Below are 16,853 nucleotides of genomic sequence, written 5' to 3' on the forward strand. Positions count from 1 at the left end.
CCCTCATTCTTTTTCCATATACAGTTACTCTATTTCCTTTTACCAGTCTTATCCTTCCTTATTCTTCATGCGAATAGGGACTTCATTTTATTCTTTCATAGCTGAACCTCAGTAGCTAAAAGAATGCTTGACCTGCATTAGACATTCAAATATTTGGTGATTGAATGGATATGTAATATGTAGGGTGATAATACCCGCCTGACAAATTTGTTAATAAAATTAGAGTTGATACATGTAAAGTACCTTGCACAATTAAACAAAAGAAAAACGTATGTGTTCTTTCAAGATATGTTCTATAAATAAAATAAATTTCTAACTTCTTTTTATTCTTAACAAATCTCAATAACTGGTTCTTTTAAACGTTTTTTAGAACAGAAGAAAGTTAAAAAACCAAAACCTGAATTTCCTGTATACACACCTTTAGAAAGTACATATATTCACTCTTACGATCATGGGACTTCCATAGAAGAAATTGAGGAACAAATGGATGATTGGCTGGAAAATAGGAACAGAACACAGAAAAAACAGGTAAATAAACTTTTTAAAAGTTGTTTTGAGTAAAACACATACATAAAAGTACATAAAATACAGGCATACCTTGCTTTATTGTGCTTTGCTTCATCGCATTTTTCAAATATTGTGTTTTTTACAAATTGAAGTTTTGTGGCAACTCTGGCTTTGAATAAGTCTTTGGGCACCATTTTTCAATGGCATGTGCACACTTTGTGTCTCTATGTAGCATTTCGATAATTATCACAAGATTTCAAACTTAATGATTAAACTTAGTGCAGAAGGCATGTTGAAAGCTGCGATAGGGTGAAAGCGAGGCCTCTTATGCCAAACAGCCAAGTTGCAAATGCAGGGGAAACGATCTGGAAGGAAATTAAAAAGGTGCTACTCCAGTGAACACATGAATGATGTGAAAGCGAAACAGCCTATTGCTTTGCAGGGTCATAGCTCAACTTCAGTAAATAGAGTTGACCCATGAACAACATAGGTTTGAGCTTCACAGGTCCACTTATGTATGTGCTTTTTTCAACAAATACATCAGAAGAATTGTTGGAGATCTGTATAATTTGAAAAAACTCACAAACTACATAAGCCTAGAAATATCAAAAAATTAAGAAAAAGGTATTTCATAAATGCATAAAATATATGTAGATACTAGTCTGTTTTATCATTTACTACCCCCAAAAATATGAATCTGTTATTGAAAGCTAAAATTTATCAAAACTGGTACATATGAACTCTTACCATAATAGTGCCATTCACAGTCGAGAGAAATGTAAAGATGTAGTATCAAATCATGACTCCACAAAATTAACCATAACGCACACTATACTGCTATAATAATTCGTGCCATCTCCTGTTGCTGTTGTAGTGAGCTCAAGTGAAAATACTATGTGAAGATAATCATATGCGAGTCAGTAGTTTGTCTCTCCAGTACGTTGCGCATCACGGTAAAATATGATCTCTCGCAGTTCTCGTGTATTTTTCTTCATGTGTAGTGCAATAGCATAAACCTTGAACAACACCACGGGAGCTGTACAGAGTGCTACTAGAGATACTATAAGTGCTCCCAAGAAGCAGAGGAAATTCTATGACATTACAAGAAAAAGTTGAATTGCTTGATATGCACGGTAGATAGAAGTCTACAGCTGCGGTTGCCCACCATTACAGACAGACGGTTCATCTTACCACACTATGCAAATACAGTACAGTATTGTGAATGTATTTTCTCTTCCTTATCATTTTCTTTTCTCTAGTTTACTTTATTGTAAGAATATAGTGTGCGTATAATACATACACAAAATGTGTTAGTCGACGGTTTATGCTATCAGTAAGGCTTCCTGTCAACATTAAGCTATTAGAAGCTGAGTTCCGGGGGGAGTCAAAAGTTACACGTGGATTTTTGTCTGCATGGAGGGTTGGTGCCCCCCACTGTACTTCTAAACCATTGCTTAAGGGTCAACTATACTTCTAAACCATTTTCAATTTCAATTTCATTTTCATTTCAATTTCATAAAACATTTTCATTTTCAAGTTCAAATGTTTATCATTTTATACTTGAGCAACAGGATATGAAAATTCCAGTTACTCTACATTCTTGCCAACATTTGGTCAAGTTTTTTATATTTTAACCATTTTGTTAGGTATGTAGTGATATCTAATTATGGCTTAATTTGCATACCCTTCAATGAATAAAATTGATCACTTTTTCTTATGTTTATTGGACATTGATATCTTCCTATGTGAAATGCTTTTCCAAGTCTTCTTAAAAATTGTATTATCTGTTTGTTTGTTTGTTTTTTTTTGATGCTGGTTTATAAAGAGTTCTTTATGTATTTCAGAAATGAGTCTTTTGTATGTATTTCCTCCCATTCTGGCTTGCCTTTTTACTCTCTTCATGGGTGTCTTTGATGACCAGAAGTTACTAATTATAAATCATCAATCTTTACCTTTTCCTTATCTGGTGTTTTTTGTGTTCTGTCTAAGGAATATTTTTCTACCTTAAAATCATGAAGATATTTTCAAATCCTTCTAAGAGCTTTAATATTCTACTTAAAGGGAACATTTACATTACACATCCCCTGGAATTCATTTTTGTGTTTGGTATTAAGTAGTGATCAGGATTAATTTTTTTTCAAAAGTCTGCAAACCCATTGGCCCTGTACCCATTAATAAAAAGACTACAGCTCTATAAATGCCATCTTAATCATAAGCCAGTTGCCTTAACAGTATGAGTTTGTTTCCAGATGTTCTACTTTATGCAGTTTATCTACTTGTTCATCCTTATGCCAGTCTCACACTGTCATAATTACTTTAGCTTTATAATAGATACTTGGTATAGTTATTTTCCAACTTTGTTCTCCTTCTTTAAGATTGCCACTTTATATTTTCATATAAATTTTAAAAGTAGCTTTTTGTTTTCCACAAGTTACTCATCTAAGATATTTGATTGTAATAATAATAATGAATATATAGGTCCATTATGGAGGAATTGACATGCAAATAGTGTTGACTCTACAACCCATGAACAAACCCATTCATTTAGATCTTTTAAAGTGTCTTTCTATAATGTGTTGCAGCTTTTTGTGTGTACATGTTGCATATTTCTTAGATTTATTCATGCGTACTTGATAGTATAAGTGGTATTGTCTCTTAAATTTCACTTTCTAATTAGTATATTAGTATACTATAGAAAGTATACTTTCTAATTAGTATATAGAACTATGCTTGATTTTTGTTTAATAATCTTGTATCCAGCAACCTTGCTAAATTTATTTTTAAGTTTAATGATTTCTGTGTATATTATTCATTTTTTTCTTGTTTGTACTGCTTCAAATCTCCAGTACACTGTAGAAGTAGTGATAACAAATATCCTTGTTTCATTCCTAATCTCAAAGAAAACATTCAGCATGAAAATTATTTCATCATTGAAATCAAACTTTTATCATTTCACTATTAAATATGTGATGCTATAGCTTCTAGTGTTTTTATTGAAATATACTCCATAGAACATAAATTCACCATTTGAAAGTTCATACTTCATTGGTTTTTCGTCTTTTCACTATGTTGTGTGACCATTACCACTATCTAATTCAAGAACATTTTCATCACACCCCACCATAAAAGACCCTGTACCCATTAGCACTTAATTCCAATTCTTTGCTGTCCCCTCCACTGGCAACCACTAACCTACTTTCTGTCTATGGATTTGCCTATTATGAACATTTCAAAATTTGGCCACATTTCGTACAATACATGGCCTTTTATATTTGGGTTCCTTAATTTGGCATGATGTCTTCAAGGCTCTTTCATATTATAGCATGTAACAGCACTTCATTTCTTTTTGTGGCTGAATAATATTCCATTGTATGGATATATTACATACTATTTATTCATCTAATGGACATACAGTTTGATTCAGCTTTTTGGCTATAATAAATAAAGGTGTTATGAACATTCTCATAAGTCTATATGGACATATAACATCTTAATTTATAGCAATCTAGTTAGGATTAATGCAAATTTAGTTTTAGTAGTGTACAAAAATTTTACCCCTATATAGCTCTGTTTTACCAGCCCCCAATGCTTTTTGTTACTATTATTTATTATTGTCACAGATTAAATCTTTATATATTATGTGCTCATCAACCTGGATTTATAATTTTTGCTTTATACAATTGTGTTTTAATTGAGATAAAGAACAAAAAGGACTTACAAACAAAAAATACCTATATACTGTCCTTTATATTTGCCTATGTAGATATCTTTCATGGTATTTATTTTTTCATATGGAGTTGAGTTACTGTCTAATTTTATTCATTTAATTCTGAAGGACTCCATTTAGCATTTGTTGTAGGAAAGGTATGCTAGTGATGGACTCTCATTTTTTGTTTTTCTAGGAAAGTCTTAATTTCTTCTTCATTTTGAAGAATAGTTTTTGCCAGATATATAATTCTAGGTAGAATTTTTCTTTTGCCTCTTTGATTACATGATCACGCTACCTGCTGGCCTCCATCATTTCTGATTAGAAATCAGCTGTTAATCTTACTGAGGATCCCTCATAAATTATGATTTGCTTCTCTTTTGTGCCTTTCAAGATTCTCTTTGTCTTTAGCTTTTGAGAGTTTGATTATGATCTAGATATGGATCTATTTGAGTTTAGCCTGTTTGGAGTTCATTGAGCTTCAGATTTTAGAAGTTTTGACCATTATTTATTCAAACATCTCTTCCTCCCACTCCTGCCTCCCCTCTGTGTTCCCTTCTTCCCCCACACTCTGGCACTTCCATTACACATGTGTCGGTATGCTGGATGAGGTCCCTCAAGTCTCTGAGGATTTGTATGTTTTTCCTTTTTTTTCCCAGCATATTATGGGGGTACAAATGTTAAGGTTACATATATTGCCCATGGCCCCCCTCCTCCCTCCCACCTGCCCGACACTGAATAAATGTTATTCCTATATGTCCACTTAAGTGTTGATCTGTTAATGCCAATTTGCTGTTGAGTACATGTGGTTGTACGTTTTTCTTTCTTTTCTTTCTATCCCTCAGACCTGATAATTCCTCAAAATTTCATCAAGTTTACTGTCTCTTTCTTTTCCTTCAAATCTGCTGTTGAGGCCCTCTAGTGAATGTTTTTATTTCAGTTATTGTGCTTTTCAACACCAGAATTTCTGTTTTGCTCCTTTTAATAATTTTAATCTGTTTATTGATATTCTTACTTTGATTACCAGTTTTTGTCATACTTTAATCCAAGTAGTGGGTTTGCTGGATCAAATGGTAGATCTACTTTTAGTTCTTTCAGAAATTTCTATATTGTTTTCCATAGAAGTTATGCTAATTTACATTCCCACCAGTAACATTTAAGTGTTCCCTTTTTACCACATCCAATGTCAACATCTATTGTTTTTTGACTTTTTAATAATGGCCATTTTGACTGGATAAAGTGGTATGTCATTGTGGTTTTAATTTGCATTTCCCTGATGATTAGTGAGACTAAGCATTTTTTATTTTTTATTTCAGAATATTATGAGGTTATAATTGGTTACATGGATTGCTTTTGTACTAAGTCAAAGTTATAAGTGTGCCCATCATCCAGATAGCGTACATTGTACCCATTAAATATGATTTCACCCTTCCCCTCCCACCTGCTTGATTTCTGTTGAGTTTTACTTCCATGTGTGCACATGAGTGCTGATCAGTTAGTTCTGATTTAATAGTGAGTGCATGTGGTGTTTGTTTCTCCATTCTTGTGATACTTCACTAAGGAGAATGGTCTCCAGTTCCATCCAGATTTTTTGATGGCTGAGTGGTACTCCATGGTATACATATACAACATTTTATTAATCCACTCATGAGTTGATGGGCACTTTTATTGATTCCACATCTTGGCAATTGTGAATTGTGCTGCAGTAAACATTCTAGTGCAGGTATCTTTTTGATAAAATAACTTTTTTTTCCTTTGGGTACATACCCAGTACTGGGATTGCTGGATCAAATGGTAGGTCTACTTTTAGTTTTTTGAGGAATCTCCATAATATTTTCCATAGAGGTTGCAGTAGTTTTCAGTCCCACCAACAGAGTATAAGTGTTCCTTTATCTCTGCATCCATGTCAGTATCTACTCTTTTGAGACTTTCTGATAAAAGCCATTCTCACTGGGGTTAGGTGATATCTCATTGTGGTTTTGATTTGCATTTCTCTAATGATTAGTGACATTGAGTATTTTTTCATATGGTTATAGGCTATTACTCTATCTTCTTTTGAAAGCTTCTGTTCATGTCTTTTACCCACTTTCTAATGGGGTTCTTTGATTTTTTTCTTGGTGATTTGCTTGAGTTCTTTGTAGATTTGGGTTATTAGTCCTTTATGGGATATATAGCATGCAAATATTTTCTCCCATTCTATAGGTTGTCTATTTGTTCTGTTGATTGTTTCCTTAGATGTGCAGAAGCTTTTAAATTTAATCAAGTCCCATTTATTTATTTTTATTGTTGCTGTGATTGCCTTTGGGGTCTTTTTCATAGAGTCTTTGTCTAGGCTGACATCTAGAAGAGTTTTTCAACATATTCTTCTAGAATTCTTATGGTTTCATGTCATAGATTTAAGTCTGTTATCCATCTTGAATTAATTTTTGTGAGTGGTGAGATATGGATCCTGTTTCAGTCTTCCACATGTGGCTATCCAATTTTCCAAGCTCCATTTATTAAATAGGTATTCTTTTCCCCAGTGTATATTGTTGTCTACTTTGTCAAAGATGAGCTGGCAATATGTGGATGGTTTTATATCTGGGTTCTCTGTTCTGTTCTATTGGTCTGTGTCTCTATTTTTGTGCCAATACCACACAGTTTTGGTTACTATAGTCTTGTAGTATATCTTAAAGTCTGGCACAGTGATGATGCCTCCAGATTTGTTCCTTTTTGCGTAAGGTTGCTTTGGCTAATTGGGCTCTTATTCCAAACAAAACATAGAATTATTTTTTCTACATCTGCAAAAAATGGCATTGGTATTTTAATGAGGATTGCATTGAATCTGTAAATCATTTTGGGTAGTGTGGACATTTTAACAATGTTGATTCTGCTAGTCCATGAGCATGTTATGTTTTTCCATTTGTTTACATCATCTGCAATTTCCTTCCTCAGTGATTTGTAGTACTTTTTGTAGAGATCATTTACCTCCTTGGTTAAATATATTCCTGGGTATTTTATTTTCTTTGTAGCTATTATGAATGGTATTGAGTCTTTGATTTTATTCTCAGCCTGACTGTTGTTGGCATATAGGAACACTACATCTTTAACAGAAACACTCAATTCTACACAAAGTCTTGGAAATGAAATAACCTACTACTGAATAATTATTGGATCAAGGAGGAAATTAAGGTGGAAATCAAAAAATTCCTTAAATTAAATGATAAAGGGGACAGAAGTTATCAATTTGTAGAATTCAGCAAAAGCAATCCTGAGGGGGAAATTCATAGCCATAAATGCCTACATCAAAAAGACAGAAAGATCACAGATTAACATTCTAATGAATCATCTCAGGGAACTAGAAAAGGAAGAACAAACCAAACCCAAACCCAGCAGAAGAAAAGAAATAAGTAAGGTCAGAGAAGAGCTAAATGAAATCAAAAACAAAAAAATAATACAAAAGAATAATGAAAAAAAAGTTGGTTCATTAAAAACATAAACAAAATTGATAAACTTCTTGCTAGATTAACTAGAAATAGAAAAGAAAGGACCCAAATAAACTCCATCAGAAATGATAAGGGAGATATTACAACTGATAGCACAGAAATATAAAATATCATCTGTGAATACTATAACAATCTCTATGCACATAAACTTGAAAATGTTGAGGAAATGGACAAATTCCTGGAAACACACAACCTTCCAAAGCTCAATCAGGAAGAAATGGAACTCCTAAACAGACCAATTATGAGCAACATAATTGAAGCAGCAATAAAAAAATCTTCCCCAAAAAAGTCCCAGACCAGATGATTTCATAGCCAAATTTTATTAGACCTACAAAGAAGAATTTATACCCATACTGCAGAAATTATTTCATAACATTGGGAGGGAAGGAATCTTCCCCAACTCATTCTGTGAAGCCAGTATCACCATGATACCAAAGCCTGGAAAGGACACACCAAAAGAAGAAAACTATAGACCAATATCCCTTATGAACATAGATGCAAAAATCCTCAATAAAATTCTAACAAACCAAATTCAGCAACACATAAAAAAAAAAATGATGTGCTTTTTGTGATAAATACTTTTAAAGAAATAGGCATAGATGGAACATATCTCAAAATTATAAAAGCCGTATAGGACAGATCTACAGCCAACATCATAGTGAATGGAGAAAAGTTGAAAGCATTCCCTCTCAGAACTGGAACAAGACAAGATGCCGACTGTCACCACTTCTATTCAATATAGTGTTGGAAGTCCTAACCAGAGCCGTCAGGCAAGAGAAGGAAAAGAAGGGTATACATATGGGGAAAGAGGAGGTCAATATCACTCTTTCCTGATGATATGATCTTATATCTAGAAAACCCCAAAGATTCCACCAAGAGACTCCTGGAATTCACCAAAGTCTCAGGTTACAAAATCAATGTACACAAATCAGGAGCATTTTTTCATATGTTTCTTGGCTATTTATATATCTTCTTTTGAAAAATGTTTATTTATGTCATTTGCCCACTTTTTAATGGGGTAATTTCATTTTTTCCGTGTGTATTTATTTTATTTTATTTATTTTTGCCGATTAGTTTGAGTTCCTTATAGATTCTATATACTAGTTCTTTGTCCAATGTGTAGTTTGCTAATATTTTCTCCCATTCTGTAGGTTGTCTGTTTACTCTGTTGATTATTTGTTTTCCTGTGCAGAACTTTTTAGTTTAATTAAGTCCCATTCATTTATTTATTTTTGTTTTTGTGCATGGGAGGAGGTGTTAGTAAGAAATTCTTTGCCTAGGCAAATGTGGAGAATAGCTTTTCCTAGATTTTCCTAGAATTTTTATGGTTTCAGGTCTTACATTTAAGTCTTTAATCCATCCTGAGATAATTTTTGCTTATGGTGAGAGAGAAGGATCCAATTTCATTCTTCCATATTTGACTGTCCAGTTTCCCCAGCACCATTTATTGAATAGGATGTCCTTTTCTCAGTGAATGTTTTTGTCTGCTTTGTCAAAAATCACTTGGGTGTAGGTATATGGCTTTTTTTCTAGGTTCTCTGTTATGTTCCATTGAACTATGTGTCTACTTTTATACTAATACCATGCTGTTTTGATTACTGTCACCTTATAGTATAATTTGAAGTTGGGTACTGTGATACATCCAGCTTTGTTCTTTTTCCCTAGGATTGCTTTGACTATTCATGCTCTTTTTTGACTCTATATGAATTTTAGGATTGTTTTTTCTAATTCTGAGAAAAATTATGTTGCTATTAATATTTCGATAGAAATTGTATTCAGTCTGTAGATTGTTTGGGGGCTACGTGGTCATTTTAACAATATTGATTCTTCTAATCCATGAGGATGGGATGTTTTCCATTTGTTCATGTCATCTGCGATTTCTTTCATCGTGTTTTGTAGTTCTTCTACCTTTTGAAGTTTAAGTCTGCTCTATTACTATTTGTTTTTTTTGTTGATTTTTGTCTTTGTCCTTTGTACTTTTCTCTCTCTTCTCTAGGATTGACTGATTAATTTTTAATATTCTATTTGTCTTTCATGGTCTAAGTTGTTTTTCTAACTTTTATTATCTTTTGTATTGATTAATAATTTTTTATATTCTATCTTCCCCCTTTTTAGCAGTTTTATTATTGATATACAAGTGATATGTAAAATAAACTATACATATTTAAAGTGTACCATTTCATGCACTTTGACATACACATGTACCTGTGAAACTATTATCAGAATCAAGAATTGAACATTTATATATGTTCCACATATTTTCCTGTGCCCTTTGTAATCTGTAATTCTCAATCCTCCACCTATCTCTAGGCAACCACTGATCTGCTTTCTATTATTATAGATTAGTTTGCTTGCTCTTGTATATTGTGTATACAGTATTGTATAGTGTATGCTCTATTTTGTTTAACTTCTTTTACTAAGCACAAATTTGAAATTATCAATGTTTATTCATGTATCAGTACTTTGTTCTTTTGAGTGCTAAGCAATATTCTGTTGTATGCATAAACTACATTTTTTAATCCGTGCACCAGATGATGCACATTTGGTTTGTTTCTAGTTTTTTGACTATCATAAATAAATCTATGAAGATTTGTGTGCAAGTCTTTATGTGGACTTTTATTTCATTTGCTTTCATTTTTCTTGAGTAAATGCCTTATAGTAAATGACTGGAACATATGATAGAGATAGTGTGAATATATAATGCCAAACTTTTTCAGAGTAGCTGTTTATTTTTACATTCCCATCAGCAATGTATAAGAGTTGCAGTTTCTTCACATCCTAGCCTATGCTTGTATCATCATTCTCTTTAATTTTAACCATTTTAATGGATGTGAAGGGGTATCTCATTGTGATTCTGATTTTCAGTTACCTAAAGATTAATAATGCTGAGCATCTTTTTATGTGTTTATGTGCCACTTGAATATATTCTTTTATGAAGTGTCTCTTCAGATCTATTGCCCAGTTTGTCTTACTATTAAGTTTAAAAGTTCTTTATATATTTTATATATGTATACACACACACGTATATAAGTCCTGTGTCACCTGTATGTTTTGCAAATGCCTTCTCCCACTATATGGCTTTCTTTTTCTTTTAGTAGAAATATCTTTTGAAGAGCAAAAGTTTTAATTGAGATATTCAGTTTATCTAAGTTTTTTGTTTTATACTAAGTCCTTTTTTATGTCCTAATTAGGATATCTTTGACAAACCCAAAGTCACTAAGATTTTCTAATGTTTCCTTCTAGAAGTTTTACAGTTTTGCTCCCATTACATTTAGGTCTGTGATCCATTTCATGTTATCTTTTGCATATCATGTGAAGTAAGGGTCAAAGTTCATACTTTTTTTTTTTACATTTGATTATTCAATGTTCCAGCATTATTTGTTGGATTACCAGAGTAGCTTTTTTGAAAATCATTTGACCATATATTCACTGGTTTATTTCTGGGCTCCCTATTCTGTTCTGTTAATCTGTATGTCTGCATTTATACCAATACAATATTGTCTTGATTACTGTAACTATATAATGTCTTAAAATCAGATAGTATTAATCCTCCAAATTTGTTCTTTTCAAATTGTTTTGGCTATTCTAGGTTATTTGCATTTCTATATAATATTTACAATCAAGTTATTTTCTCCAAAAAAAATTCTGCTGGCAGTTTGATTGGAATTGCAATGGGGGAATTACATCAATTTGGGGAAAATTGACATCTTAACAATATTGAGTCTTCTGATTCAGGAACATAATACATCTTTCATTTTATTTAGGTCTTTAATTTCTCTTAGAAATTTCTTTTTGTTAAATTTATACCTAAATGTTTTATATTTTTATACTATTCTAAATGGTATTTTAAATTTAATTTTTTATTTTTTGTTAATATATAGAAACACAAAAAATACAATTGATTTTTATATATTCTATTATACTAAACTCACTTATTCCTAGTTGCTTTTTTTGTGTGGTCTTGGGATTTTCTATGTAGATAATTATGTTGTCTGCAAATAGAGACAGTTTTACTTCTTCCTTTCTAATTTGGAACCCATATGTGTGTATGTATATATATGGAGAGAGAGAGAGTTGCATTTTTCACTGGATAGGACCTCCAAATCAATGTTTATTTGAAGTGGTGAGAGAAGACATCTTTGTCTAATTCTCCGTGTTAGAAAGTATTCGGTCTATCACCACCAATTATGATGTTAACTCTCAGCTTTTAACAGATGCTTTTAATCAAGATGGGAAAATCCTTCCTATTTGTAATTTGCTGAGAGTTTTTATCATGAATGGATGTTTGATTTTGTCAAATTTTTTTCCTACATCTAAAAGAGTGATTATATGATCTTTCTCTTATATCTGTTGATACAGTGAATTCTATTGTTGATTTTAAAATGTTAAACCGGCCTTCAATTCCTGGGATAAACTTCATTTGGTCATTAGGTATTATCATTTTTATATTTTGTTTATTTACTATGAAAATATTCTTTTAAATTTACGTCCGTTCAAATTGGTCTATAATTTTGTTTTGTTTTAATATTTTTGTGTGCTTTGCATATCAGATGATGTTGACTTCATAGAATGCATTGGAAAGTGTTCTTTCCTCTGTGTAGAATTTCATCTATTTCTTCTTATGTGAGCTTTAATTGTTTGTGTCTTTGAAGGAGTTTGACCATTTCATCTAAGTTGTTGAGTTTACTGGCATGAGTTGTTTCTAATATTCCCTTATCATTTTAATATCTGTAGAATCTATTGTGATGTTTCTTCTTTTTATTTCTGATATTTGTAGTTTGTGTCTTTGCTGTTTCAGTTCTGGTCAGACTCCATACAGATACATCCATATTACTAATCTTTAAAAATCAACTTTTGCTCTCATTGATTTTTCTGTTATTTTTTAAGTTCTGTATATCATTGATTTCTGCTCTTATATTAATTTTTTACTGTCTTCTACTTAATTTGGATTTAACTTGCTCTTCTTTTTCTACTTTATTAAGGTAGAAGATTAGGTCATTGATTTGAAAACTTCCTTCTTTTCTAAGTGTTAATGTAAATTTCATCTCAATACTAGTCTATTTAAATGTAGTTTATCTTTTATATTTATATTATTTTTATTATGTTTTAGTTGTAAACCCATAAATTTTAATATCATATTTTCATCTTTATTTCAATCAAAACATATTCTAATTTCCCTTATGATTTCTTTGACTCATATTTAGTTTCCTAATAGATGGTATTTTGCAAAAATCTTTCTGATAATGTCTCTGTTTGCATACAGTTTTTATTATTGTTATTTAAATGTTAATGGTTTTTGAAATTTTAGATGAGCATTAAATTTATTTATATTTAGTATTAATACTGACAATTTTAGGTTTAAATTGTGATCTTAGTTTTGCCTTCTTTTTGTCCTTCTTGTTTTATATTCATTGGTATTTCCTCTCTGGCTTCCTTTTGGATTGATTAATTTGTAATATTTAATTTTTCTCCTCTGTCTACTTGATGTAGTTATATATTATTTTATTTTATTTTTTAGTGGATAATCTGTTACAGTTTTGTATGACTTTCTTTCCACCTCCCAGATAACGCAATGATCTTAGACTTTTTACTTAATCTAAATCTTCCTCCTGCCTTTTGTGTTAGGGGTTGAATTATGTCCCCCCAGAATTCATGTTGAAGTCCTAACTCCCATTACTTCAAAATGTGACCTTATTTGGAAATAGGATTATTACAGGTGTAATTAAGTGAGGTCATACTGGAATTTTTATCTGTAGAATTGTGTGATAGAACAGCATTTTCTTTCCTAGATTCCTTTGTTTCAAAGCCTGTATTCTTTTCTCATTAGTATTTTTATCTGTGATTTCTGTAGTTGAATTTACCATAGAAATGTGCACGTGTTAAACTCTTAGTAAGTATTTGTTATATTAATCAAATGCCCAATGTATTATGGTTACTTCTGCTGAGAGAGGTTAATAATGGGGAATGAAGGAGACAAAATACTGGACTTTTAAGGTTAGGAGATCTGAATTCTAGTTTTAACATCATTATTAATATTATCCACATGATCTGGATTGTAGTTTTCTTATCATTGAACACCTTACAAAAAGTGTGAAATTATCTGTTTTTTTCTACCTTACAGATAAGAGAATATATGTTAAAAACCTTTTATAAACTGAGAAACCCTAAATAATAAAGTTTTCATCTTATTGTAGCCTGTTTGGGATCTGCTATACTTTTCAGAGTTCTTATATACATTTAAATTTTTCATTTGTTTTTTTTCATTAATATAAACCAAATGGAGATAAATATATGTCCCAGTTTTCCTCTCTGCTCTTTGTACTAAGAAGTTGACTCTTTTTTCCAAGAATTTCTCTATTAGTCTCCCTAATTATTTTTTGTTTTGTTCAGTATTTATATAGGAAACTTTTAAGTACCTTGTCTACTAGATCTCACAAAGTATTGATGTAAAATGATATCATCGAGAGATAGCTTCTAAGAAAGGATGCCGTAGATTTATGATGTGGCAGATGACCATAGACAGAGCTAGTATGTATGTGTGTAGCTTCCATAGACGAATTGCATAAGGAAAATACCGCAGTAGAAAACTAGCTGTTGATTTGACTGATGATTCCATGTCAAATAGGGGAAAGACAAAAATTTATATTACTAATGTCATCATTTCTAATATATTTTGAGCACCAGATACTATCCTACATGCTGTACATGGAGTAGCTTTTTTAACCTTCTCAAGAACCCTAGGTAAGAGTATTTTCTCCATTTTACATAGGGTGTTTTTGAATATCAGTGACAGCATAATATATCGAATTGAATCCTATGCCATTTTTTAGAGTAAAAACATTCAAATATCAAGAATTTTATATGATTCAACGAATATAAGTAAATTAGGCATTAATTCATCTGTGAAATTTCTTAACTTTAAGCTGTTGGAAGGGTCAAACCTAGGTAATTTCTCCAGAATTTTCCAGGGCTGTCCTCAGTGACAGTGCCTACAGCACTTTGTAACAATAAGTGAAAGATGACAAATATCAAACTAGTAAGAATATTAGATGAATATTAGATGAAATTTTTTAAAGTTACTTTTGATTAATTTATAACTGCCTGGCATTTTCTAAGCTGATGATAGCCTTTTTTTTCCCAATTTCTGAAACAATGTAGTTAAATATTTTAAATCTAACAAACAGATATCAAACAACTTTTTCTGAAAACAGTCATTCACATTCATGGTTAATGAATATAAAATTTTAAATTCACTGGGTAAGCCAAAATAAATAATTTTCCACCATAAATATTATAACAAATAACCTCTTTTAAAATAAAATATTTTCTTCTTTTTCCCCCATGGTGACCTAGTGGTAATGTTCTGCAGTGTTTTATGTAGGAGACCTGGATTTCATTCCTGTTCTCGTTATCTCTCTCCCTGGGGCTGCAATGAATAAAATAAGAAATAAAATCACTGTCCTGCATCCTTATTGCCATGGGCTGTGCCCTTGTCAGATTTCATAAGCTGAGCTAGATGGACCTGGTTAGTATTGGGACTGGAGACCTCAAAGAAAACAAAGTCTGTGGAGCACAGGTCTCTATGCAGCCAGTATTTCATCTTCCATGAAACCTTGTTTTACAGTTATTATTGCACTCTCCTCTTTACTGTTTGATTGATTTGCTTGCTCTAGGAAAAAAAAAAAAAAAGGTCTTTAAAAGTACATGCAGTTCTAGTCATTTAAATCAATGCACTTATTTATTTATTTTTCCTTTTCAAATTTAAAAAACTGTTTAGCTTGAAAGATACTTGGTTATATTTTTGAGGAGACAGTATCCTAACTAGCAATGTTTTTTATTGTCTAAAAATTTGCTTTCTCATAGACTTATTTATCTTTATAAAGTATCTGTTCTCTGTTTTGATAGTGTTTCCCTTGTTTTACAAATGATACAACACATAAAATTATTTTTAAAACTCATATAAGAACTATGTGAAGATTCAAAATTACAATTGTTTTCCTGTTCCCTTTAAAGCCTAGATTATCTATATACTCTGTAATTTTAAATTTAAATTTTAAACAGCTTCAAGTGCTAATTATTTTAATTAGATCTATGTGGTTTTTATATGTACATATACACATAATAATGCATATAATTCAGTAAGAAATGCACTATTCTTTTGATATTTATGTTTTTGGGGGGTTTTGGAGGGGGAGGGGTTGAGACAGAGTCTCACTCTGTTGCCTGGGCTGGAGTGCCCTGGCGTCAGCCTAGCTCACAGCAGCCTCAAACTCCTGGGCTCAAGCAATCTTCCTGCCTCAGCCTCCCGAGTAGCTGGGACTGCAGGCATGCGTCACCATGCCTGGCTAATTTTTTCTATATATTTTTAGGTGGCCAATTAATGTTTTTTTTATTTTTAGTAGAGATGGGGTCTCACTCTTGCTCAGGTTGGTCTCAAATTCCTGACCTTGAGCGATCCTCCTGCCTCGGCCTCCTAGAGTGCTAGGATTACAGGCATGAGCCACGCCCGGCCAATGTTCATGTTTTTTATATGAATAAACCATTCTACCTAAAGCTGCTCCTCCCAGAATGTGCACACACAAATACCTGGTAAGTATGGTACAAATACATGCACGCATGCACACATACCTATGTTCTCTAACATACTGATTGGTTTCCTCCCTTCCAACAAAGGAACATTTTTCTGATCACATTTTATGTGATCATCCCAATATATGAAAGAATGATACAAAAAGCTGAGTTTCTCTGATTAATGCCAAAATGTGAGAGATTATAGTCCCATCTCTTCAGCCTTTTCTTCACTCCACAAGGGAAGGCTCCTTGGAAAAACCCTAAAGTTCCAAGAAACATGTCTTCCTTACTCAATTTCACACTCATCCATATACACAAAAATTTAGTGTTTTTGAAGAGTTTTCTGTTCTTATATGAAAATGTTAGAACTGAGAGCGTGGTCCTGAAAAATATTCAACAATGATACTTGGTGATTCTTGGTATTGTTGCACCAAATTCTCTTCATTTTTTAGTAGAGTGACCCCAAACCAAAATTAAACTCCCAAAGTCATAGCAATCAGTTAAAAATGGGTAGCATATCCTTCTTTATGAAATAAGAATGGTTACTCGGCCGGGTGTGGTGGCTCACGCCTGTAATCCTAGCA

General features: G+C 32.1%; 1 protein-coding gene across 1 annotated transcript in view; it reads left to right on the forward strand.

Annotated features, from left to right (window-relative positions):
• The window catches only part of DNAJC1 (DnaJ heat shock protein family (Hsp40) member C1), a 188,866-nt gene that overhangs the window by 102,496 nt on the left and 69,517 nt on the right, over positions 1 to 16,853 (forward strand). Inside the window, exon 8 of the mRNA XM_075997491.1 lies at positions 371 to 528. Within this exon, the coding sequence (XP_075853606.1) occupies positions 371 to 528 (158 nt within the window). The remainder of the gene's footprint in view (positions 1 to 370; positions 529 to 16,853) is intronic.

This window comes from Microcebus murinus, chromosome 25 (assembly GCF_040939455.1).
Source record: "Microcebus murinus isolate Inina chromosome 25, M.murinus_Inina_mat1.0, whole genome shotgun sequence".
Lineage (NCBI taxonomy): Eukaryota > Metazoa > Chordata > Mammalia > Primates > Cheirogaleidae > Microcebus > Microcebus murinus.